The 27022-nt window shown below is 39.5% G+C and overlaps 1 protein-coding gene across 2 annotated transcripts in view; it reads right to left on the reverse strand.

The window, feature by feature from the left end:
* The window catches only part of cnnm4b (cyclin and CBS domain divalent metal cation transport mediator 4b), a 49244-nt gene that overhangs the window by 5665 nt on the left and 16557 nt on the right, over positions 1-27022 (reverse strand). The window contains exons 2-7 of one of the 2 annotated variants that reach the window (XM_085426336.1): positions 22960-23103; positions 22367-22501; positions 20198-20367; positions 8064-8160; positions 5569-5631; positions 12-190 (exon numbers count right to left, since the gene is read on the reverse strand). In XM_085426336.1, coding sequence (XP_085282462.1) covers positions 12-190; positions 5569-5631; positions 8064-8160; positions 20198-20367; positions 22367-22501; positions 22960-23103 — 788 coding nt within the window. The remainder of the gene's footprint in view (positions 1-11; positions 191-5568; positions 5632-8063; positions 8161-20197; positions 20368-22366; positions 22502-22959; positions 23104-27022) is intronic. The other variant, XM_085426335.1, reaches the window with a different exon arrangement.

Consider the following 27022-nt stretch of genomic DNA (forward strand, 5'->3'; position numbering starts at 1 on the left):
CAAAAAACAACCTTGGCAAACTGTAGGTCAGTGAGGGCTCGGACGTAGAAGTCTGGTATATACTGCTGCATGGGGATGCTGTTGTTGAGCTGACTGTTGCTGCCGCTGACCGAAAGTGACTCCATCCGGTCGGCTCCGCTCATCGAGGCTGTTCGGTTCAAGCCGCTGATATGGGATGGTGAACGAAACTCTGCAAACACCCACACACATGCAGGAAAGGTTAATAGCACCAGGTCCTGTTACGCATTTAAAGACAGGGTTGTGTGATAAACACCTATCGGGCCAACCATGCCGTTGGTTGGGCTTGATGTTACTGTTTCAAAGCCTTTGATGGTGGAGACCTCAGAGGCACAAGATGCAGTGTAGCTTCAAATGCAGGTTAATATAAAGAATAATTAACGAGTGAGAGTGATTACTGACACACAATGTGTAATGGATGCACAGCAATAGCAGCAGTAACACCTAAACAGAAATAAAGTTAAACCTATGAAAGTAAAGGAGAAAAAAGGTAGTTAATATTTAGGTATTTAATCCACTCTAAGCACCGAAGCAAAGACGTGCATCCTGCTGTGGTCAAAGCCAACAACATCTAAAAGTTTTCCAAGAGCACCATCAAACTTATTAAGGACTTATTAAGAGAGCTGAAAGCAATATTTGACGCTGTAATCTGTTAAACATAAGTGTGAGTCAATGTTTAAATATGTGTCACATTTTCAAGTGATAACTCACAACAAACTGCTGAAAACCTCAAATTTTACTGTTCACTGGTTAGTCAACAATTGTAAAACTTTCCAGGTGGAAATTTCCTGGACAAAACTTTCCTACATTCAATTTTTGATAGAAGAAAGGTTTCTGTGTTTAGAATAATTAATATTTCTGTGTGACATATTAAAAAAAATGACTGGACTTCTTTAATTTTGTTGAAGACAGTTCATCCAAGAAGCTTCTTCAGTTCTAAGAGCAACTGGTTGAGAGTCACAGAAATTTAAGTCCTATTGAAAAATGTAAAAGATTTGACTTAGAATGAAATAAAACTGAGAAAAACATAAAATACTCCCAGTCAGAGCTAATCAATAATAAACTAATGGATTAAATGACACATTATTTCAACTCAAGAGCATATGACGTATAGAGTTACATACAATAACCTCCACGGAACTCTATAAAGTGACACATAATAACAATCATAATGTAACCAGTACAGCTTAGCCATTAGTTCAGCTCATTTTAGCTCTAGATGGCCATAACATGCAGCATGCACCTCCCACTTCCCTCAGACTTGTTATGTTCACCCTCTGCTCACTCATAGTGTAATCACAATGATGACATTCACGGACGTCATCCAGCTGATGATACTCCTGGATGTGTCACACACGCGCTTCACACGCAAGCTCATTACCAGATGTGTGTTATTACCAGTTGGCGTGAGTCTTCCAGTAGGGGGCCTCAGTGAGTCATAGGAAACGGTTTTACCTAGACATGTCAAGTGTGTTAGCTTTCAAGAAATTGAGCTCTAAAGTTAATCCTGGTTGTCTATGGCTACTTTTTAAGTTAGTGGTTAGATGTCACTTCATCAGGAAACAATAATTGTCTAAAATAATCATTTTAAGATCCAGTAGGGAACCTTTCTTTAGTTGTATCCTGTCAACTTATTATGCAGCCACAACTGAAAACGACACTCAACCACTCACAAGTTAGCACCCTATTTAATTTCAAATCTTTCTTTACATATAAAAGTACCTTATAAAAAAAAAGACATTATCCCATTGATCTGTGAGAATTATGAATTCTCAACTTGCATCATCTTAGTTCTGTGAAACTGTCATGTAACAATGAAGGAGTGGATCTGATTATCTCAAGGGAGAGGAATGATAAAGCATATCCGGCTTTATTGTCTAATTTTTCCTAAATACATCATGATGGTTTTTTTCTTAATGTATAAAATTACACTTGAAAATGAAACAGGAAGCTCATAAGGAAAGTGTTTAATGAGGTCATAAGTTTCTCCCCCATACATATGCTCTCTGCTAGCTAAAAACGCAAGTGCTAAAGATAGCGATACCCCGGCCCTCCCTGGAAAGACACAATTGAAAGCCTAAATGGGAAAAGTATGAACCAATCATGCTGTTTGCCTAGCACATACATAGTTTTACAACCATTTCAGAGGTGTGGGGACAGGGATAGCTCTCTACTCATTATTACTCATTTAATGACATAAGTAAGTGTCATTTTTAACCTTTTTCTTGACTTACTGTGTTCAAAATGTGCTCAGTGGTAGGATGAACAGAGCCACTCTTTAGTCTGGATTGAGTTATTAATGATGCTTTGATGTTATAAAACTGTGCCCACGTGTACTAAAAACATAAAAGTTTTAAACCTTATTGTGAGATCTGGGCCCGTATCCCTAAAGATTCTGAGAATCCTCTCAGAGAGCTCCTAACTTAACCTAAAAATTCCTTGCCAGGAGTTTTAGCTTAGAAGTGATTCCAGAACATTTTCAGTGAACTCTGAGCAAGGAATGGATGGAAAAATCCTATCTTAGTGAGGAGGTGTGGTTGACCCCGTTGCTAGGTATGAGTCATCATTTCAAAAGCCGTGATTGGTTGATCCTACAAGTTTGATGGAAATGAGCTTTTGGTGATAATGAGCAAAGGATGTACCCTCAAATCAATAAACATATTATATACTCTAATCTTATGCTGACTGTAATTGTAAATAATATTTCACATTCAAGAAAATATCTGGAAAATGAATAGTAAGCTGTAGGGGTTATAGCCATTAGAATCTAAAATATGTGAAAACAAACTCATTACACCCTGTTCAAATAATGATTCGTGTCTTATTTGCTCATATAAATATCCTAGCTGGCATATTTTGTACTTTCACTCCCATATGGACCCTGTTGAAAACAAGATGGCCTATCTCAAGGGGCTGTCCTTAATGAAGTAGAAATCACAACGTTACAAGTCCAGTGTGGTCTTAACGAGGGTAACATGGCTCAGCTTTTAGCAATGTCTGTGATTGCAGACCCAAGTCATCACTGCTGCATTGTTGCATTTTCCCGGTTGCCAAATACCTCGGGGTTGTGATTACTTTCGTCTCCGGTGTAATAGCGTTGTGGCGTCGAGTTGGTGAAGTAATTGCATCTCTAAGGAGATCCACCACAAACATGATTCCTGCACGATCCAATCTGTAGCATCTCAATAATTCCCTGTCATCCAGTGTTTGCAGGACATCACTCCTGCCTCTTCTGTTGGCCATTTTGTGCAGCTGCTTAGGGGAACTCCTAAGCCACTAAAAGTCCTCTTCCCTGCTCTTAGCAGATCTTGCCTTAGGAGCCCTTTTAAGCGCTAGGAATCTTGAGGAATAGCTTTTATATTAACTGGGATTGTCGTGTCACTTTTAGGGGAAATTCTAAGAAAACGTCATGACTCTGAGAATTTTCTTAGAATTTGGCCGCTAGGAGCCACTTTTTGCACAAAGATTCTTTAGGGATACGGGCCCTGGTCACTGTGTCAAACCCCCCAAAAAGTCTCCTACTGGATCTTTGAGAACAAAACTCTGAAAATTTTAAAAGAACTACCCTCTACCTGTGAAGTAGTGCTCGCACAGTGAATCGGTGCTTTTAACAGTAAGGCAGACAAGTGATTGGACCAAATTCTAAATAACAATCACCATACACCCATTTTAATTTTTTTTTCTTACTGTGCTTTAAAAACACTACAGTCTATTACAGCTATTAATATTCTTTAGTCGATTTGAAACGAGTGTTTTCGTGACATCGTCAGGTCAAGGACAACAAAAAGAGCTGAATTAAAAGGCTCACATGCTGCTTCTTAATAGCTCCACATTCTCCATTGAAAACAGTACGTCCAGATGAAGAGAATCGATCTTTTGGGAGCTCGTTGTGTTTTTCTTTTTTAAATTGCATTAGCAGTTATACTTAAAAACTCATGCGATGCCAACAGAAGACAACCCCATCTGAAGCTATCAGGAGCAGTGTGCAAAGAGCAGACAGCTTAACCCCCGAGGGGATTCATGTCCCTTCTGTGCATCTCATGATGTTGTCCCGTCCTTCTGAGTTTTATTTTAGATATGCCACGTGATCGTGTTATTCCCCCCGCATTCCCTCCCAGTTTAAGATGCGTGCTGACATTCTGGTTGATAAACTCTTTGATCAACTTTCATTATTTCAAAAAATTCGACAGACGCCAGTTTCACACTTGCATCGCCTCGGTGCTACTATGAATCAACGAATGTGCAAAATTAGCTTACTGTACAGACCAAAATCATTCTTTTTCTCTAACCACCAAGTCACAATATTCCACATCTCCATCATCCGTCTTCAAGTCTCTCCAATCTAGTTTAAAACACTCTAAACATACTTTACATGGATAACAGCCTAAAGCAAACTATCCAAAAACGTTTTTGAAAACACCCTTAAAGACACTTTTGAGACTAATAAAAGGCAATTTGGGATTATTTTACACTTCATATAATTGAAATAACTGATGCTGCTTTTTGAAAGCAGAGCCTATTCAAATATTTAGGGGTTAAAAACGAGCTATGGCTAATATTTGGTGTAGAGGTTGTCAAAAGGTAAGTTATTGCCATTTTGGTTACACATGTGACTGTGACTAAACAAAGCTATGAGTACTAAAAAAAATAATTTTTTTCTTTTAAATGAATGCATAACACTCTAGAAATACTGGCAGTCGCTCGTGCTGTCCCTTAGCCTCCGAGCAGATTCACCTATGATAATATATGTGAAAATCCAAGATGACTTCCTCGGTTAATGCATTCCCAAGATTACCAGAAAACCTGACTTTTGACTGGGGCATCGAGTTCACTGGGTTTCAATCAATTTAAAAATCCTACTTTGCCTCCTTCTCGAGTTCACAAAGTGGGCTGTGGTAACAACACAAACCAACACCGTTCAGGCTGAGAGAGAAAAAAATAAAAAGATTTAACGGATTTTTACAAATAAGTTAATTTAAACAGAGATTAAGTTGTTTATAATGAAGTAAATTTAACTTAATGCTGGCCTACATTAAGAAAACACTGATTTATCATCTTCTTCTTTCCTCCTGCTCATTTACTGCCCAAAATTGTAACAATAAAATACAGATGTAGTTTGATCTGAGGTTGCTTTGGTTGATCAAAGAGTTTCTTTGCCAAAAAGTAGCTGTTAACCTCTAAATCTTTGCTCTCCTTAAAGGGCAAATCCGCCTTGAATCACACAGAGAAGAAAGCTAACGCTGTACTTCTGATCTGTGGGCTGAAACCTCAACGTGCTGCACCTTTGGGCAATCAAATGGTGATGTGAGGACAGGTGAGGACTGAGCAAAAATTACAGGACTGTATATAAAAGTCTTATCTGTGATCTATTATTTAAACCCACAAAGAGCACTGCCATGAGAATTTCTCTTCTCTTAGTGATCCGGCATCAATTCGCCCAACATGTACAACAGAGTCAAAGCTAGTGCCCCCCTCTACTCAAGCTCTACCCATCCACCCAGTACCCATGTGTCCTTTGTGTTAAAGGACCCAGACATGCCGGCGTTTTACCTGGCAACCGAGAGAACAGAGAAAACCTCTTAAAGGAGAGGCGACGAGGACGATGTGCAGCCACTGGGAGAGGAGAGAAGGAAGGAAAGAAGGATAGAGGAGGTAATATTGATGAGGAGAGACAGAGGGGGCAGAGGAATGAAGGCGAGGGAGGGACAGTCAGTGAGAGACAGATCTGCTTCCAGTCTGGACAAGGACATGCAAAACCGGGAGAAACTCTGCTCTGCTCCTCAGCTCTTTCTGGGACAGTGGCGCGGCTGCCCCTCTGTTGGTCTTCCTTGGTCTCTTGTGTTCTGGGGGCCTCTGGATGTCTGGAGTCTTGATCTCCTCCATATCTGCTTCATGCCCCGGAGGACGGGGCTGTGGCGCGCTCATGCTCACAGGTGTACACACGGATGCTCACACACACACACAAACTACACCCTTTTTGGCTCCTACCTCACAGCACACTGTGTGCTGTCGATCTTACGTGCTGCACAATAATGTTTAATATTTAGTATTTACTGTTATATTCCCATAGATCATCGTGATGTTGTTTATTGTATTGCTCTCTTTTTCTCCTGCTTGTTTTCTCTTTTTTCTTTCTCAACAGGTGATCCAGGTGATTGATATATGTATTTTTTGTCAGCTTATTTTGTTGGTTTTTGTTTTTTGCCCTTTATCCCCGTCCCTCTTCCCTGCTGTTTTTCTTTCCCTTTCTTTTCCCCAGTCAAGTCGGTCCCGTATTTAACAAGTGAAAATAAAATAAAATAAACAATAAAAGGTGAATCAAATAGACCATTACAGCAAGGCTGGGATGGTCCATTTGGTAAAGTAAATCCGTGGGGCATCTTTCTTCGCCTTTAGACAATAATTCTGATGGCAAAATAGCCAAACGTGACAGGCAAAAGAAAAAAAAAGTCATCAACAAAGCTGTTTCACAATCACAGTCATTTCTCCTTTCAGATACATGTGATATCCCATGGCCTCCGTGAACCCAGAACATTATTTTTTTTAATGCTGAATACGTGCAGAAACACATGGTACAATGAAGACATAGTTCTTGTTAAAGGGACGTGAGAAACCTGAGCGTGCATTACATGTTTGTAACGCTTAAGCTACATGAAGTACGTGACCTATGGTTACTTCTAATTTACCAGCAGTTCACGTATGACAAACAGCGAGTTTTCAGATTTGTTTTTCAAATATGAAACATGTAATAAGTTACTATGAGGTGCACCAAGTGTTTATGAACAAATTATGTGAATCCGATGAAAATGTCTCAAGCACAAAACGTTTGTGACTGTGTGCATGAAAAAAAGCAGTAATAGAAACTCGCACACGTACAGTTTCCTGTTGTGACACATGATGGTTGACAAGCTGCTTTGCACGTTCCCTCCTGCCAGCCAACAATTTTAATAACATTAATTTTTTTTGAATAATAAACAATTTAAACTGTGTTCATGCATCCAGATCAGTTTCACTGGACTTCGGCACAGATTCCAGAGGCACCAAATGTCAATAGAATATTGTTATTGGCCAATATTCACCATATTTATTGATATATCAGTCGGTATCTGCAAATGAGAGAGCCCATCATATTTATCTGTTACTGAATCAGTTGTGCTTGTTTATGTTTAAGTATTGTGCGGTAAAGAGCTTAAAGTCACGTGGGAATAACATTCAACACTGGTCAAGGTGTGATGTTTAAACACTGGTATCAGCACACATTGGTGCATCCCTTAGACTGCTGTCTAACGTATGGGACCTGCAGGTGATTCACTGGTTGAGATCATTTTCATACTCAAAACATTCAGTGACCTCTAGTGTCCTGATGTTGGTGGTGCTATGATTCTGGAAGACACCACTCCCATCAAGCTAAAAATGTTTCAATGTAAGTTAAAGGTCAGTGATTTGCAGTAACACAAAACACAGTACCAAAAAGCTCTCCTCGCTCTAGTTTCACGGGTTTATTTTTTTCCTTTAATTTGCCACCAGACTGTATTTTACGAGCCCTTTGAAGTTGCCAACTGTAATGTTTTAAACTGTGCACCAGGTGGAGCTGGAAGACTTCTAATTCCTCTCCAAGGTGGGAATAAAGTGCAGGAATCTGATTGGTGATATGTATGTTTTGTTTTTTGTTTTTTTTAAAAACAAGACTGAATTTCAGGAACCTGGGGGACGGGCCAAAGAAGAGTGCTGTGTACTTTTGTGTACTTTTAGATGCTTTTTCTTTTTTGTCCCTGTAAATGTTTACACTTTGCTCTGTAGTGGTTCCTTCTTGCTATTTAACTAATACTAATACTACTAACTAATAGAACTTTACGTAGTCAGCTGTTAAATGTATTTAATTTGCTTATCATATACTACATATGATAAGCAACATGCTGTGTCGCACTAAAAAGAAATCCTGGGCCACATAATAATGTTGCAAAGCTGTCCGTCTGTACCAGCTGAGATATTGGTGTAATGCTCTTTGTGTGTGTGTGAAATACAGTAATGTGTTCTGGACTCACCCAGTGTGGGAGCACTGAGTGCCATGATACCATAGTATGAGAAAGGTCCGGTCTCAAACTTCATGTTCTCATTTCCAGCCTCCACCTCCACTCGACCCTGCAAAATCAAGACAGACGTTTATGTTTTTTAACAGTTAAGGCTGCAACTGTTCATGTGGATTTACTCTGAAAACTCATCCTCAAGCCTTGTGCTGAGCCACATGCAATATTTCAGAACCAATGAAAAATTAAGGCAGACATAATAGATGATTTAAAATATCTATTTCTATTTAAATGACCGCAGCATTTCGGAACATTTATGTTCTTAGATTCCAGCTATCCATTTAATCTGAAGCTAATGTTTCTATGCCAAAATAATACAAAAGACCTTACTCATTTTGACATAAATGCAGCGAAACATAACGTGGCTCTAAAATTGCCTCATGACTTGAGGCATGTAAATGTTCTGTAGTGAATCCTTTGGGGCTGTGCGTATTAGACAAGGTCATATCCTCACGACAGAACTAAACTTTCAGCAAACTGATTAAACATATGTGTGAAAGAGAAGGAGAGAGAGTTTTTATTTAAAAGGCATTTATTTATTTCCTATTATTCCTGTTCTCGCTAATCACAGGCTAACAAGTCACTGTTATCGTATTTTCACTGCATATAGTACTGTGTATGACTGCGTATGTGACAAATAAAATTTGAATTTGAAGTCCCTGCATATGCTGTAGTGTCCTTGGGTAAGACGCTAACCCCAGTGTCGGTTATATAACAACACAGCAGTGGTGTGTGTGTGTGTGTGTGTGTGTGTGTGTGTGTGTGTGTGTGTGTGTGTGTGTGTGTGTGTGTGTGGCACCTTAAAAATAAAAATAAAAAATTTACTTTGATTTTGTCCATCAAGTATTTCAAAGCCTTATCCAGTTTGCCATCATGTATGACAATAAAAAGGACGAATTCCTGATATTTAAAAACAGACTCACTGGCTATGTTTGGTCATTTTGATTAAAAATATTACTGGAGATACTGATTTACTTTCTGTTAAATCAGTCAATCCTTTCCCCTAATTAAGTCCTAAAGCACTGGAAGATCATAATTTCTGCTGAGCAGCCCTGACCTTTCTTTTCTTTTCTGTGAAATTATACAAATTGGCCTCTAGAGGGCGGTGCAATAGCAGGTGAAAAAACCGTATAGCAGTTATTAGTGACCATACTCGGGAGATGTTTTGCATCACTTGTGGGAAGAAATAGGTTTACTCTGGGCTTGATCAGACGTCAATAAACACTGTGAAACATGATACACATCTGGCAGTGCTGCTGTCTGCAGAGGGAGGATGTGATGCAATGGAGAGAAAGGGGAGTTAGAGTAGCACAAGTTTCTTTGTAAAGAGATATGGAAGAGAGATTAGGGGCACACAGAGGGAGATGGAGGGATAAGAGGACAGAGGACAGGACAGAAGGGGGTTAAGGAGGCCTCTGTGTTGGAGGCTGTTGGCCCGGATCGTCCTGCTGGAATGTGTGAACTGCAGCAACAACACAGCACAGTTAATCCATGCTGCCATCCCTCCTTCACTCCATCCTCCCACCCCGCTGCAAATGGACTGAGCTGATGAAAACATAACAGGTGGCAAAATAAAAGGACAACAAAAGAAGGAGATGGGCACAGGACAGAGGGTGGGCCGTGCTTACAGCAGTGACAAATACAGCAGGACAATTAGCTTAGGACTTAAATTCTAACATCTGAATGAGCTTGCTGTTAAGTGTTGATTAAACCTAATTTGGAATTTTTGTGCAGATTTTAAAGCTTCCAAACACAGCAGCCATAAAATATTTTATGTCTTTGGCTAATATTTCAGTTTAATGTTGAAATGACATTAATAAAGTGTCAACTTTACCAAAAACAGAAGGTAAGCACTGCTCTAAAAATGCAGGTTTGCATTCATGTTTCAGGAGTTTATTAAGGATTTATGTGGATAGAAATGCATATCATCAGCATGTAAAACCTGCAGACACAGATTAATAACTCAGCAATCAAAATCATAAAAACTTAACAATCAGAAATGATTGTTTTAACTTAATTATCTGTGGATTTCCCTTTAAGACCTCCTGGTTCACCACGAGCAGCCAACAAACACAATCTGATATAACCATCCATTGTGCTATTTTAGGGCGCGTGCCAATTTAGAAACCTGGCTTTGTTGTTACAAGAGATGAGAGGGAGAGAGAGTGTATCCGTCACTGGAGTTAGCAGGTGGGCGGTTTCGATCGCAAACTCTCTGGTGAATTAAACTTACAACATCGGTCTGAAGCATTTCACAACTGATGTCAAAAGTGATCAGAACAGAAATCTACACCACAGCCTAACACTCTAGAAACAATTAGGACACCAACCACATACAACCTGATTCGTGTATCCATATTTAGTCTTGTTTACCTTTTTGAGGTCTCGCTCTTCCTAAAATACTCTGTTTGCTCTCAAAAAAAAAAGACTATTTCATCATTGCTGTGCCAATTCTTTATTTGATCTGCAAATAATTAAATGATTAATCTGGTGATTGAATGGATAAAAATGCTGATTAACATAAACACAGATGAGAGAAAGAGTGAAAGAAAACAGTAACAGTAAGACACACACACACACACACACACACACACACACACACACGATTTGAGGGTTAAATTCGTTACATATGGTGCTGATGTGTATTCCTGTGAAACTGTGTGTTATACAGCGAGCTGACGAACTGAGGGTGCAGAGGGGGTAACATCTAAAGGACAATAAACAATGACCAATCATCTGCTGACCTGTCAGGTGATTAATTATTTGACACTTTGTTTGCTTGCTAACTGCAGCACAGGGTGCCTCGAGGTTCCTCTTTATCTGAAACTGCACAGCATTTTTATCCTTTCCCCATCCCAGAGACAATGTGCGACTTTTTAATTGGCAGACGCTTTTCTGAAGTGTAGCTTTTAACCATCACGCCATCATATGTCATACAAAAGTGAACCAATTATCACCCTACTGGGGATAACTGCAAATAGTGCCAGCAGATTAGCAGATTTGAGCACAAAGAGATGACGGTGATAGTTTTCGCACAGCTGAATAAACGTCAAACAGAAAACTGATTAAACAGAAGTGCGAGATGGTCGAGAATTTGCTCCAGTGTCCTGTTATATATTACGGAGCAAGGAGCAGACGGCTGAGTTTATTAAAGTCCACAGACACAGCTGGTGACGCAAATCTGAAGGCTAGACCGTCCCATTTCACAGCTTTGCACTTCCGACCTATTCGCTCATCAAAGGCCCACGTAGACCGCGAAGGACGGGTCCTTGGAAGGATGCGTCCTAGGAATTGGGACACAGCTAAGAATGGGAAGCTACTTTTTACAGTGTAAAATCACAGCTCCCCCCCCCCCCCTTTTTTTTTTTGCCAGACTCATGTATTTTTCAGTTCTACACAGAGTAAAGTACAACAACAAAGTACAAGTGATTCTCAAAAGAAACACATGGCTTAAAAAGAAATGTGACAATTCATGGATGCCAAAGACAAGCAGCAGTTGTAACGGTTATTTGAATCATTATGTTTTATTTGCTTTAAGCTTATTCTATATACTGAATGAGGGTGTTGGTAAAGTTTCATTTAAAGAAAATGTATTTGTATTTGAAGTGGGGGTGTCCTGACAGTGACCTGTCTGAGTGTATTCCAGTGAGAGTTGTGATTAAAAAAAACCCCTACAAATTATAGTTTTGCACTAGTGCATCTAACAAATGAAAGATCACGTGTTCGATCCCAGGAGGAGACATGAATCCATTTAGGGCTGCATTAGCAGAGAATTAAATATGCAGCACTACCTGCTGTGGCGACTCCTTGTGAATAAGGGAGAAGTCAAAAGTCAGATCAAATGGCTGTGCAAATGTTAAACATGTTTTGGTGACTGGTATTCAGGTACAGTCACACCTTCAGGCTTGTCCTGGATACTCCCACATGGCTGCATGCTACAGTTTACAAGCCAACATTAACATGTAATGCTATTTGACCTTTTAGATTAAATTTGTATTTCAAGAACATGTTTTGGGTGGATGGGGGCAAAATCAAACTACATTTCCCAAATCAGGACAATCCTTCCTCTCAGTGGGCGAATTTTCATTTTAGCTTTATTTTGAAGGCTACGTTGACTTGGCACGACTCCCTTTGGCAAAATGTCTTGGTCCAAATTTGTCTGGTTAGAATCATTCACACCTGCTCACTGCACCCACAGGCTCCTGCAGAGTAATCGGAGGTCGAATGCCTTAATCAAGGACAACCCGCTACTGAAAGACGAGCAGACATTCGCTGCAAGCCTCCTCTAACTGTTCTCCTTTACTGGCAAAGCAGAAAAGAAAACAAACAACCACCAGGAAGATTCGACATCCCTCGAACAACTCCTCTACCGTTGCCCCACAAGTATACAAGGTTTACAGTAGCGAGACTTCCTTCTATGACTGCTAATGAAATTGTTAAACCTGCTCTGCCACCAGCGTTTTGCCTCTTACAAGTATATCAGAGCTGTGAAAGATGTCAATCATCTCCTGGCATGTTAGTCATGTCTGTGTGTATGTGAATACTGGCAAAGGTCAAATAGTGAGCTTGAAACATATGCATGCTAAAAACAAAACCAAACCAAACAAACAAAAAAGAAACACACATAGAAACATGCTGAAGCTTGACTCCGAGCGACATAAGCCACACACGCTGCTGGACGGTTGGTGTTTAATTTAAATGGAGGTTAACGTGGGAGGGAGGAGAGAAAGAATAGAAACAGAGGGAGGCAGAGGACAAACGCGAGAGGTGTAAAGTCTGCCGGTGCTCTGATCAGACCCGTTTTCCTGGATCTGCACTGACCGACGTTAAGCAAAAGCACAGTCATGACATGAAAACATCATGAAAGCAGAGCACTTTCATTAGCCGTCCACCAGTGCTGGTTTATTAGGTATCAAAGTCATTTTTTTCAGATTTGGGATATGAGAAGAAAGTCTTTCTTAAAAGTCTGTCAGATCTGCAGTAAAAACTGTCTCAAACCTTAATTACGAAACCCTCTTAAGCTCCTGTATGAGATAAAAGCTCAGACTTTCTGCTCTAGTCTGCCCAAAACAAAGTGAGTGAGAACCATAAGTGACACTAGCCTCGTGGTGATCAAACCACTGAGAATACATTTTAAGAGCAGTAACATTATATTTCCAGAAAAAAAAAAAATCTTTAAATGTTGTTGTGAGCACTCTGTACTATTAGGAACTATATTCTCTCTGGTGTTTATCTCTTACATATCTTGATACTCACTGGACTTCCATAAATCAAATTCTTTGACACAGGTGAATCAGTCTTATCTGCCCTGTTGCACAAAATGTTTTCTTTCTGACGTCCTTCATTGCTCGAGGACTCTTAAGAAAGGCTCAAGGAGTAGGCAGGTGCACTGCTTTAAAACACAAGGGAAACATTTAAGAGTCTAACTGTAAAAATGAATGCAGCACAGAAACACTTTCATGCCGATCATCTTTTTTTAAATAACCAAAACTGTAAAAAAATGACCATGTTACTGTGTGAAGCAAACGATTATTTAAACCTTTATTTAAAAATCTAGTAGAAGTCAAACTGGAAATTGCGGTCAAGCTGTGGATGAAGGAATTATGCATAAAACACGTGTATATTTAGCAGACCTGCAAAAAAGGCTGAAAAGATTGGCTTTGAATATTTCTCCCCTAAATATTAGTTTCAAACAGCTAGTACATTTTCAGCCAGCAACTAGCTGAAAATTAAGGCCCATCTCAGGCTAAAAGGAACTTCACTGAAGATCACCATTCAAGGAAAGTTTGGAATAATCTTCAGAATTTAGAATGTCTGATCCAGTATTCGTGAAAAGCGACGTTTTAACAATGATTAATTTTTATGTTCATTTGTTTTCTAGTTAATATTTAGCACCTTGTCCTTTCACCAAATACATGAAAACCACTTTGATTAAAATTTTCTTCACACACAGTTCCTGAATGACTGACGAGTGATACTTGAGAGGAAAAAAGGAAAAATTTAAAAAAAAAAAAAGTGTCCTATAACAGTTACACACTTCTCTTTGTCTCAGAGACGGAGCCTGTCCTTCCAAAAGGACAACAGAAACAATTGTCACTACATGGAGCTCTCACAGGCCATAATTCATAAACATACACATCATATGGGCCTTACTGCAGAAGAAAGAGACCCACAACACAATGTGTTAGTACACCACAATTTGCTTTAGTTTCCGAGGGTGGTAATAAACCTCAGAGCAACACATCTCGTGCTCATTTCTAACTAACTTTGAGCTGTTCAGCTATTCAGCTTAAAGTTCAACGAAGGTGTGTTTTCTGGTTGTGTGTTTTTGCTGAACTGTAGGTGGGTCTTGGCCAAAGTTCAAGCGGCCACGTTAGGACTCATCAGCACTGTGATATTTGTCAGTAACGACAGCTTATGCATCAAACCGATCTTTGTGAACTTGAATGATCATTTATGTTGTGCTGCGACTGCTAAACACTTCAGTGACAAAGCATAGCAATGGCAGTGTCAAGGAAGCAGGACTTCAAAAAGAAAGGAGGAGTCAGTGAAAGTATGACAGCAGAGGTTAAGAGGTTTAAGAGAGCAAGGTGAGAGAGGATGTCCTGGCACAGAGTTGAAATGAGGACCTGATGTCACTAAAGAAACATTTTGAGGACCTTAGAGGACAGACAGGAGGGGCTCAGGGAAAGGCAGCCATCTGCTGTGACATATTTAAGGTTCAGGAAAGAGAAGCAGTTTCAGATACACACACGGCGACCGGAAGCGTTTTATCAGAAATCAGGGGAAGCCCCGCAGCAACTAAGTCTATAGCAGTGTAACAGAGGGTGGCTGCATTGGGTGGCAGAAGTCACCCAATGCAGCTCTAACTGTAAGCTTAATCAAAAATGAAAGTTTCAAGCCTAATCTTCAAATAGAGAGGCCTCCTGAACCCAAATCTGGAGCCAGTTCCACAGGAGACAACCCTCGTAGAGCAGAATATTTATTAAAACCTAATATGAAGTATATCAACAGTTTATTTCTAATTAGCTCTTATTTTTGTACTACCTGCTTTTGTTTCTTATAGTCAAGGAAAATCATTGCTGCCATCTCCACCCTCACTCCTACTTTTACACTCTGGGATTAGGGCTGTGCGATATGACCAAAATCTCATATCCAGATATAAGACATCTATCGTCCCGATAACAAGATATAAATCACAAAAATTTAACATTTTCTGTAAATTCTGTGAATCTCAGGCAGCTCGACTTGCGTGAAGTGTTTCCAGCTGGGCGTGGTGTACCTGGAGTAGCGTGAAAATATATATTTTTAGACATAAGTTGTAAAGGCCGCCGTTTTCTTTGTGAGTATTTATTGCACGGCGTGCTGCGGGGAAAAGCCTGTTCTAACGTTTGAGTCTAAGGTTTATTTTTTAGCACCTGACGGTCTTTTTTGCTTCTCATCCGTCAATACTCTGCATACTAGTTCACATGATTCAGTTTATTTTGAAAAGTCTCTTGAGCTTTATTGTGAAAGGTTTATGTGGAAACTAAACAAGTGGACACGCGATGGTTTTACCGTCGTTGTTGCTAACGACAACGCATAAAAACAGGCGCTTGTCCATCTGTAGTGTGGTTATATTAAATATAAGAGAAAGAGAGAACTTTAGGACATTAATATAGCCACTACAGTGACCATCAAAATGATCAAAAAATATTGCCATAAACAGTTTATTTTGCGACACCACGAAACAAACGATAGCGTAAAATGAAACAATAGATGTTTTTATATCGTCATCCGATATATATCGTTATATCGAACCGCCCTATCTGGGATAACATAATGTCTCCCACAAGAGAGAAAACCAATAAACAATATTGCAGCCATCTAGTCACAAACAAGAAGGCATCCCTTACAGGAGGGATGGAATTGTGTGTTGCAGTCACAAAGAAAGGTAAATGCCATTCTGTGTGACTATTACAACTCTGGAAAATAGATTCAGAGGCACATTGAGGTGATAAGGACCCACACTGTCTGAGGATCCTTCCTGCTGTGTAGGTTGCATTTGTGTTTGTGTGAAGCTCAGTAGAGCCCCTGCAGAGGTCTGAAGATTCACTGTCACCGGTTTGTTAATAACTTATAACAAAGCCTGCAGGGGCTCTGCCTCAAACCACACACATACACACACATGCACCACCTGACATTGATTGTGGTGTGTGTGTGTGTGTGTGTGTAAGAGGGAGACTGTGGTTGTGAGCTTTCACGTGCGAGGCCTAGTATGTCCTGCCAGCCTCTTGTGTTTAGTGGTTTGCGAGCATGTGTTTGTCATAAAATGAACTGCTGATGTCAAACTGAACAGTTTCCTCCAACAGTTTGTGCAAACTGATTGACTCACACACACACAAACATTTCCTCAGTGGGATTTAACAGTGTGAGTCAGTGTCAACTAACAAGAAGCTCAACCCCAGCCTAACGTGTCGATGGTGTAGGCTCCATCTCTCGCTCTCTCACACACACACTCACACACAAAGATTGCCTCCTTTTAAGTGTAGGAATATTTCTTATTCTCACAGGACTCCATTTTTCCATCTCTTGTTCACAACAGGAAGGAGCTTCTCTCTAATAATGATGTGATGTAATTACCCTGGAATGTACTGCGTGTACAGCACTTCAGAAACTAGTTTGTCCACGAAACAAATGCATAACAGAGATTTCTCAAAAATAAAATGATCAAACCTCTTGTACAACATCAAAACATAACAGGAAAATTTATACTTGAAATAAAACACCATCTAAAAATGTTCAGATGATGCCTGCACATCTCCTAAAGCTGAGTGAACCCTGTGAACACAACAGAAGTTGGACTCGGGCTGCGATACTGACTGTTTTGTGAGAATCACTAAGCATCTTTATAGACGCATAAATCACTCGGGTCATAAACAAATAGGCTGTCTGCTGACAGCAAGGATCACTGCCAGGAAAACACACACATATGCAAAGTAATCATGTGGACCCTATAAAAGGAGTGGAACAAGTGCAGCGAATTATCATATCTGAGGTTTTTTATTCTCACGAGTCAACCGCACACTGGATGTTGATGTAAACATAAGAGTAAAAAAAAATTACGTCTGCATATAAACATACAGTTCAAAATATGTGCAGTGAGTCAATCTATGAAAACAAGCAGAGATTTATTGAAAGTATTTCTCCCCTTATCTAAAGACGTCCCAAACCGTCTTTGGACTCTGCATTTTGAAGTCAGAAAAGACCATATTTGGATAAGAAGATGGTTATCAGCTAAGGCGAGTGGGCTTGGTCAATGAGTCGTATGAACTGCTGAAGAACAATAATAAAATAGTAGAATTTTACACACAAAAGCAAACTTCATGGACGACCTATTTCAATATGGCAGTCAATGGGACCTCGCATTTAGGGCTCGCTTCAAGTGGCCATTAAGGGAACTGCAGTTTCTGGTACTGACTTTATTTTACAGCCTTGTGACTGAAACAAGCTAAAAGGCACACATTATTTAAGGGGGGGGGGGGTTTAAAAAACAAAACAAATGCAGAATCGTATTAACCTCCTTCTCAAGTTGCAAAGACATGTCAGATTGTAAAAGGGAAAACGACTGTCTCTCACTTGCTTTATAATCTCAGTAAAACATTCTCATGAGTTTGAAGTCTCAAATGTTAGTTGCAAGTCTTATTTAGTATAGCACAATGTTCATTTTCTAAACTTTGGTCCCATTTAGAGCAAAGTAGACAATAAAGCACAGCATGCTTTAGGCCAGACCTACGCTGAGACTGGCAAGTCATGACCACATGAGCACGTAATATCCTTGGTTTCTCAATCAGACCAACTTCTCGCTTGCTGCATCTGGTTTTAGAAAACCATTATGGCAGCTCAAGACTTCAAAATGAGACTACACAGATCGGTGGGCGATCTCCTATGTCCCGCTTTTATATAGTGTGTATGGGATCAACTATAGAATCTGGTGTTATGTACTCTGTATTGCTTAATGAGGGCTCGAGCCAGGAAAGTCCGATGTGTCACAATGTGTTGCAGTTTTATTTGGGCAATAAATAAATTAAAGCGGAACCCCGGCGAGTGCAAGCCATTTTTTTTCTTTTGCTTGCACCTGCCCATGTTTTAGTGTGGATGTTGTAGGTTAAGTAATCTCAGCTCTTTCCAAATCCATATCCCTGGATTTTCTTTTTTTTTGGTAACTTGAGGCAACCCATCAAACTTCACAAATCTCTGTTTTGTGTTTGCACACATCAGAAAAGTACTGTACTGTGTACTGTGGGTTCAGCATTACTGCTTGGTCCCTAGTTAGAGGCTTCTGTGGTATCTTTCTATGCAGAAACCAGAGGTGGAAAATTGTAAGCCCCGCATGCTTACAGTAAATGCCACCGACTTATTCCACATGTGGGGTCCACAAAAGCTACAGTATCCGGCCTCCCACCGGGAAAATCTCACAGAGGAGAATGGAGGGGAGAAAGCTGAAATAGATCTCCGGATTAGTGAACCCTGCTAATGACTGTTTGGGAACAATGACATAAACGATCTCTGGGAAATATGTGTGTGTGAAAGAGTGACATTAAGACAATGAAGCGTAGTTTTCCCACCCTTTGGGATTTGAGTGCACGTCTATATGTACACAGAGTGAGTGCAGCAGATGTGCAAAATCAGGGCAAGTTACATTTTTGTGCGCTACAGTATGGACGTGTAGAAGGAGGTGGTTTTCAAGATGAAAATGGTTGTGTCTATGTCAGTTTTGGGATTGGTGTATTGAAGCAATCTGACAGCAGCGAGTTTGTGATGTAATCAGTTCCTCCAGGCATATAATGCATGTCGTCTAGGACCCCAATGCAGCCCTACTACCGGCACCGCTTGTCTGTCCGAGGTCACTGCACTGTGAAATCTTCTTTTCACCCTTTTAATCAATCAAACCTGATTATTAGGTCACTATTTATAATTACTACTGAATTACAGACGGCAATATGGCAACACATTCCCACTGTGGATAAAAGTACAGAGTCATCTAAACATTACACCTACAGGAAATCCAGAAATGAAGCATGTGGGCTAATGTTAACACCAGAGGAGGTTTGAGACTCTGCAGTGTAAATGATGAATCCTCAACATTTGGCAACCCTGCTCTGTCCCTAAATGCTTCCACTTTGGAACCACACCAGTTGAAGTCAACAATAAATTATTTAGGAGAGTAGGAATTTCACAAGCTCCCTTGTTGCCACAGTGTCATCTTATTACAGTACCAAGCTTGAATTGAAACAAATGTTAATTGAAGCAGACTGAATGGAAAGGTACTTGATTTTACAGATCTATGGCAATGAGACTGAAAACACAAATTGCTATTGCTATTGGTAAGAGGCGTGTGGCCCAGTACTTTTGGGTGCAAATTTCTTTTCATTCCCTATACTACTATACCTTTTGCCACAAGAGTAACAAGTCTTTTCTTGATAAATAGAAGCATGAAACACAGGCTGAAATATTTCATGAAAAATCTGGACGAAAAGCATCGGAGAAATTTGAAGTTTTCAACTGTGCGGTTCATGTTTCATCTCCTGTTACTGCAGGTGTGCCATGAACGTAGCAGCTTATGCCTAGGTAAGCGAATCATATGTCTCTGCTGAGTTTCTTTTTCCCGCCACTGATGTGAAGATGTTGCTTAAATGTTAAACGGTAAAAGCATATTTAAAGCTTTGGGCAAAAATCTTTTCTTCTATGCCTAACTACAGAGATGAACAGCTAGCTTAATTAATCATCATTAATAATTAATTTAATTGTTAATCAAGTAAAGATATACAATATTTTCATTCAACAAATGCTATCTGCTGATAAAACTCTTGTCATATAGAACACCACAGTTTCCTTCAGCAACAGGTACTTCTAAGGTCTTTCTGATACAACAGCTAAACAAAATGCAAAAAAATCCTGGTGCTGTGCTGTCAATGAAGAGTTCAAAGCAAATATCTGACAGCAGAGTGAGCAACTACAGATTTTTGGATTCGGACCAACCATTTTTCCAAATCTAGCCTGAAGCAACAAAGGAGTCAAATACACATGTATTTCCCTGAATCACTGAGTACCTGCAGGATGAGAATGAAGTAGTCGACCGGCTTGCCCCTTTGGTAGATGTAGTGATGGGACGACCGCTTATCGTTCTCATTGAACTTGATCTCCTGGATCACATCGGGGTGACGCAGGATTCGCAGCAGCACCTTGTCTGAAATCTGAGATGGGTTGAACAAGCTCACCTCTGCCGAAAGAGAAAAAGCAGAACAACAGATATTTTACACCATTTATTAGTGAAGACTAAAGGACACTTTTTTTTTTTTAAATGTAAGTACTCTTAAGTATATAGTCTGACCAAAACAGACCAAGGCATTTCTTAAAATAGTAAACATGAAATTAAACAGTGTTGGTTAATTTCATCCACATGTTAGGCCAACCTATAATTTACAGTCCAGCATAAACATAATGAAAACACAGGTTACTCAAGCTGAGTTTAAGGTGCATCATATGTTACGTTGTCAGTAGGTAGGCCACCAACTATTCAATTAAAGGATCCAGATGTACTTAAATGAAAATCAACAATTCTGAAACTGCAGACAAACAAACACAATATGACACTATTGTGTTACCCATGTGTGGCTCTTAACGCCTGGTGACAGCTGTAAGGTTTAAAGATTATTCAGGTAAGGACGAATTGATAATTACATTTTGTTCATGGTCCAACAATCTAATAAGATTTGTTTTTGCGACACATTTTTGTCAAAGGATTGTTTTTAAAATAATGTTAGCGTTTGAATAGTTGAATTAACTACAATTGAAACACTTTTTCAATGAAAAATAAATAAAGTTTTATAAAAATAATACATTGTTTTGATAACTAAACACTTGGTTGAAGTGTTTATTGAGCAAAAACGCTGCAGAGATGTTTAATGCATGGTGTCCTTGTTTGTTTGTTTTTTGGCATTCCTTTTTTTTTTTTTTTAAGTAAATGAGAAAGAAGAAGAACTGTTGAAATATATTTGGTTTACATGGATTTCTCAACCGTCAGGCTGTTGCAATCAGAGCTCAGCTGTAAGTGCTTTGTTCCCCACCCAAACTGCAAACAAAGCCATGGTCACTGCACACTGAGAAGTGAGGCATACTGTATATTGCCAATGTTGGAATTCATCATCGGAAAGGCAAACAACCTCCTTTCACTATGGTTTACATAGTTAGTCAGAGTGTTCATCTGTATTGTTGCTGTTGCTGGGATTCAGTGTTTTCAATGATTTCGTAAATCAAAGGTGTAGCTTTTAAATTTTATGTCTACTATTAATGGCTTTTAATATCCTTAAAAAAAAACCAAAAAGCAAAGTCGTCAAGACTGGTGAAGCTAACAGTTATTAGTCCTTAAACCCACACGGAAGCATTTATGTGATAATGCACGTTCTACTGTCTGAAATGTGTCTGTCGACCATCAGTCATACTGCAGGAATGCAGCAGTGCACAAAGGCATTAGAGACATGTTCTCAAATCTGCTGGGAAAGAATCATTAATGTGAACATAACAAAGAAGGACCAAATAAACATGGAAACTTTAACACATTACAGAGATAAATGGAACAACAAAAAAACTATTCCTGTTTGATGAATCAAAAAAGCAACATTAGACCAAGATCCTCAGAAAGAAAACAGAAACTAAGTCAGCAGACACTGACGTTATGCCTCCAGACAAAGCACACGTGAATACCACAGTGTGTGCCAGGGAAGGAAGTGCTATGTCATGCTAGCAGTGGCTAACTGCCAGATGCAGTGGCTAACTGCCCGATGCAGTTAGCCACTGCTTCATATCAGCTAACACACACTTAGCAGATAGATTCCTACGACTTCTCAAGAGATGTGTGTCATTGGTAGCATTACATGCAGCTGGCTAGAGTCTGTCCAGAGTTGATGGCAGGCACAGGCAGACATGTTGATCGGTCTTAAATAGATCCTAAAAGTAAATAAATCACTCATCACTGCATGCATAGACCTGTCTTTCCTGTCAGATGGTCACATGACAGAATCCTTCACTTACCGACATCCCAAAGGTGTTTTTTGTGCATTTCATATGATAAAATAAAATAAAGTTACATTATGATGGTTTTTTTGAAACACATCCATCAAAATGAAGGAAGCCTACCATAAATCTACTGAGTACACGTAACACTGCGATTACTGACAGTGAATGTGTGTCATTTCCTGTTTCCACACTTCCTTTCTCACCTGTAGCCAGGAAACGATGGGCAGCCAGCAGCAGCTGAGGAGAGATCTTCACCTTAGATTCACTCTCATGTTTAAAGGCAGAGAAGTCTCTCTTGTTTTTGTTGGGTGCCACCTTTTTCCTCGTGCGATTATCAGCTAAGAAGAGCAAAAAAAAATCAAAAACAGAAGAAGCAACATTTATTAATGATCAAATCAAATCACTTTTATTGTCACATCACATGTGCAGGTACACTGGTACAGTACATGCGACTGAAATTCTTGTGTGCAAGCTTCACATGCAACAGAGGTGTGTAAAAATACAATAACATAAGAACAGGCAAAGTATAAGAACGGGTAAATCTGAGAATTATATGAATAAATATATGTACAATATAAGAGTGTATGCGCATTACTGAATGTGTATACTAAATATGGATATCTACACGTGTGTGAAATTTACACTTCATTCAGTTAACAGAAACCTGACATTTGTCAGGTATTCATCCCAAAGGTTGAACAGTAATACTTCAAAGATTTAATAGTGTTACTTAAACTGAAAGTTAAGACAAATTTAGTATAAAGTGATAAAGGAAGACAAACAAAAGCAAACTCACTGTAAAGGTCGGATTCATCCAGAATTTCTGATTTGATAATCTCCTCTATGACGTCTTCCAGGGTGACCAACCCCAACACTTCGTAGAAAGGATCTCCTTCCCCCTCGTTGTTCACCTTCTGGACAATGGCCAGGTGGGATTTTCCTAAATCAGAGAATGAGCCTCATTAGTTGGATTATCAGAGGATTACTTTAACCATTCTGTAAGGCATTATAATTAAATCCACAAGAAGAAGGGTTGTAAGAATAGGGATAAAACATCTTCCCTCATTAATCTTCTAAATGTCCTATTGTAACTGATTAAAAACTTATATGAATTTAATTATAGAGTAGCAGGAGAGTAGGAGTAGGAGAGTTGCAACAAAGAGGTGCATGGAGCTCTTTTACCTATGATGCAATGATTTAAAATATTACAGACAGTATTAGTACCACACATGTTTTACTCGAAATTCCTTTCTCACTGTTTATGATCCCATGATGTTTGGTTTCTTCTGTAAACAGAGTAAAAAAAGATGAGGGAGGATAGTTTGATTTGGCACTCGATAAACTGCACCATAAATGATGTCAGCACCGCACTGCTACACAAACAGCAGCAGGGAACGATATCAAATCAGAGATAGGTAATAAAGTGAAAATCTAGTTATGATGTCAACAATGTAGTTATGCCTTAGTAATGCTGACATAATAAATTCAGGTTAACAGCTAAATATTGTTTCAGCTCTATCTAACCTCTAAAAAGAATATGCATGCTCACTGGTTCATTCATGCTCTTTTAAACGATCATGCAATATAAAATATCAATATTTTATTTTATTATTGTATTAATTGTTTTTTTTCAGTCATAGTTATTGAGGGTGAAAAAAAAAACATTTGCGACACAACGTCTAGCTTTATCTTGCAACATAAAAGCCCGTCAGAGTCTCGCTATCAAGACAATCATTTCGGAGTATTCCTATCTGATAACAACTTTTTTCTAACATGAACTCCTTGACCCACACCTTTCTCTTGCACCACAAATAGCTTGTTAATGTGTACAGGTCATTGCAGTTAAAGTTAGGTCCGGACTTTGGTCATGAATGTTACTGTACAACATAAGAACACACGTACACAATGAGACATGTGTCCCCTGCTCAATTCCTAAAATGAAGAACCCGTCACAGTGCAGATGGTCACTGGTTGGCAGCAGTGCCAAACAAGCCTTGGGAAGCTCTGAATTATTCACCACCCTGACAGAGAAGCATCAGAGAATAGTAGCAATGGTCCCCAAGTGGGTAAATTCCTTGACTCTACCCAGAAGAACCAAAATTGGCAGGAAAAGTCTCAATGACTGACAAACTCGAGCCTTTATTCAAATAAAGGCATACAAACTCTGATGGCTGACAAAGTTTATTCTTTCCATTGATTGGTCAGTTCAATAAAATGAAGAGGGGGAGAAGCTAATGCTACAAGACAAAAAGCACATAAATAAACCAATAACAGGGGTGGGGGAACTCCAGGCCTCGAGGGCCGGTGTCCTGCAGGTTTAAGATGTTTCCTTGATCCAACACAGCTGATTTAAATGGCTAAATTAGCTCCTCAACATGTCTAGAAGTTCTCCAGAGGCCTGATAATGAACTAATCATTTGACTCAGGTGTGCTGACCTAGCGTGAGATCTAAAACCCGCAGGACACCGGCCTTTGAAGCCTTGATTTGGCCAAGCCTGCAATAAATGTTTTTGAACAGCTAGAGTCCTGACTGTACCCAGCTGTGACGCAACAACCTGAAGAGGGCCCTCAAGACATCCCATAAATACAGATGAAACAATTTTGTTGGGGTGAATTGTCATAAATTTCTCCTTTCTGTTATGCAGGTAAAAAATAGATAAATAAAAGTTTTGATCAGAAGGTTGGTGGTTCGATCCCTGGCTCCTCCAGTCTGCATGTCAAGTATCCTTCGGTGTGGATGTGTGTGAATGTACTTAGAAAACACTATGTATAGAGAAAGTGCTTGTGAGAATGGGTGTGATTGGGTGAATGTGGCATGTTATGTAGAGTGCTTTGAGTACTCCGGAAGAGTAGAAAAGCGCTATATAAGAATCAGTCCATTTACCATTTAACTTACTTTTCCACCCCACATAACTTCAAATCCAATGTGTTTAATAACAACTGGATAGAGATGTGTTATGTCAAAGTTGGACTCAAATCCTTATTTTTCTTGCATATATAACATAGAGATTGACATGCAAATTGCTAGTTTGCAGTACTCCATCTCTCACACAGTCATACACACACAAGCCATTAAGAGATTAGATCTGAGCTGCTGGCCAACAACTCTGACAATTTAATTCCTAAATAAAAGGCGAGCTATCTTTACGGTCAATTAAATAACATTTAAATAACCATCTGCTACACTATAAATACAACATTTATTCACATTTTTCACATAACTTCAAGCTTTTAAGCTGTGATAAAGGATGAAACACTAGAAGAGGCTCTGAATGCGAGAAACCACACAGGTCCATCAGTGGTCTTTGTTGGGAAGCGTGTGATGAATGGAATTTACAAATGACCAGCGATTAAATGTAGACCAAAGGCACTGGGATTTTCCTCTCCGGGAGCATGTCCTTGCTGTTTGTCCTGCAAAATGGATGCTGCTGGCACACTGACACACACTTCACAGTCTCAGCTTTGACCTTGCCTGGTTTTAACTCACGATTAAAAATAAAGGAGCTTTGAAGAATGTGTCCCACTAGGCCGGCTTTACAGTAAAAGTCATTGATATGAAGACATGGCAAGTAGGGGTGGGTGGATGATGTCTGTCTACTTATTTTGGATGCTCATGAGGAAGCTCAACATTCAATTCAATTCAGTTTTATTTATATAGCGCCAAATCACAACAACAGTCACCGCAATGCGCTTTATATTGTACAGTAGATTCTACAATAATAGATACAGAGAACAACCCAACAATCATATGACCCCCTATGAGCAAGGACTTTGGCGACAGTGGGAAGGAAAAACTCCCTTTTAACAGGAAGAAACCTCCGGCAGAACCAGGCTCAGGGAGGGGTGGAGACCGGTTGGGGTGAGAGACGGAAGACATTGTTCAATGTCAGCTCACAGAAATTGCAAGCAGTTCTCATCTTGGCAGGATCTCATCTTGAGTCATCATTTATCTATCACAATATTTTATATGTTCCCTTTTGTGGGTTTCCCACGCAAATTCTTCCTGATTACATTTTCTCAACTGTATGGGAAAATGAAAGAAACAAAAAAGTGTTATGACTGAAAGAAAAAGAAGCCATAAAACTTTGAGTTTGAGGTAATATGAGAGCAGCTTAACTAACTTCAAAAGTAGCTATCCTACCAACTTCAGCACTTCAGTTGTATCTTTTCTTTAGTAATTAACATTTTAGCCAACCTCTAATTAAAATAACAAACTCAGTAGTGTTTTATAGTTTTAAGAAACCTCAATAGAAAAGATAAGCTAATCGCTTTATATTTAGCCCTGTATCAATTACTGGACTGTGCTTGAGTCGATCTGCATGATCTACAGTTCAGTATTATCCTTATCCATCCTACAGTGGACCTTGGTTCCCCCCCCCCCCCTTTTTACATCAACTCTCTTCTGACTGGCTGCCCCTTGAAAACAGAAGATTTGAAGAGGTGATGGGTGGGGCTTCTGTGCTCACTCAGAGCTGCAGAGATCACCATATTATCTATAACTGTTCTCTGTGAAACTATCCCGAAATATGAGTGGAAAAAATGTTGGTAACAGAGTGGTTTGGGTATTTGAGAAGTATACATTCTTTAGCTGATTATTGCTCTTTCCACAGAAGATCACTGCAGCAATGAAAACAGAAGCACTGTAATGGAAAAAGATGCTCCGTGTGTGTGTGTGTGTGTGTGTGTGTGTGTGTGTGTGTGTGTGTGTGTGTGTGTGTGTGTGTGTGTGTGACCCCACACTGTATTGGCAAGTCAATATTTCAGAGGAAGTAGGACCCCAGGAGATACACTTAGCCCCAGTTACTTGAGAGTCACTGGAGAGTCTACAGATATTAACAGACACGAAAAACTTTGCACAC

This window comes from Rhamphochromis longiceps, linkage group LG12 (genome assembly GCF_057381845.1).
Source record: "Rhamphochromis longiceps isolate RC_006_pf linkage group LG12, R_longiceps_female_GT1.1, whole genome shotgun sequence".
In the NCBI taxonomy this organism is placed as follows: Eukaryota; Metazoa; Chordata; class Actinopteri; order Cichliformes; family Cichlidae; genus Rhamphochromis; species Rhamphochromis longiceps.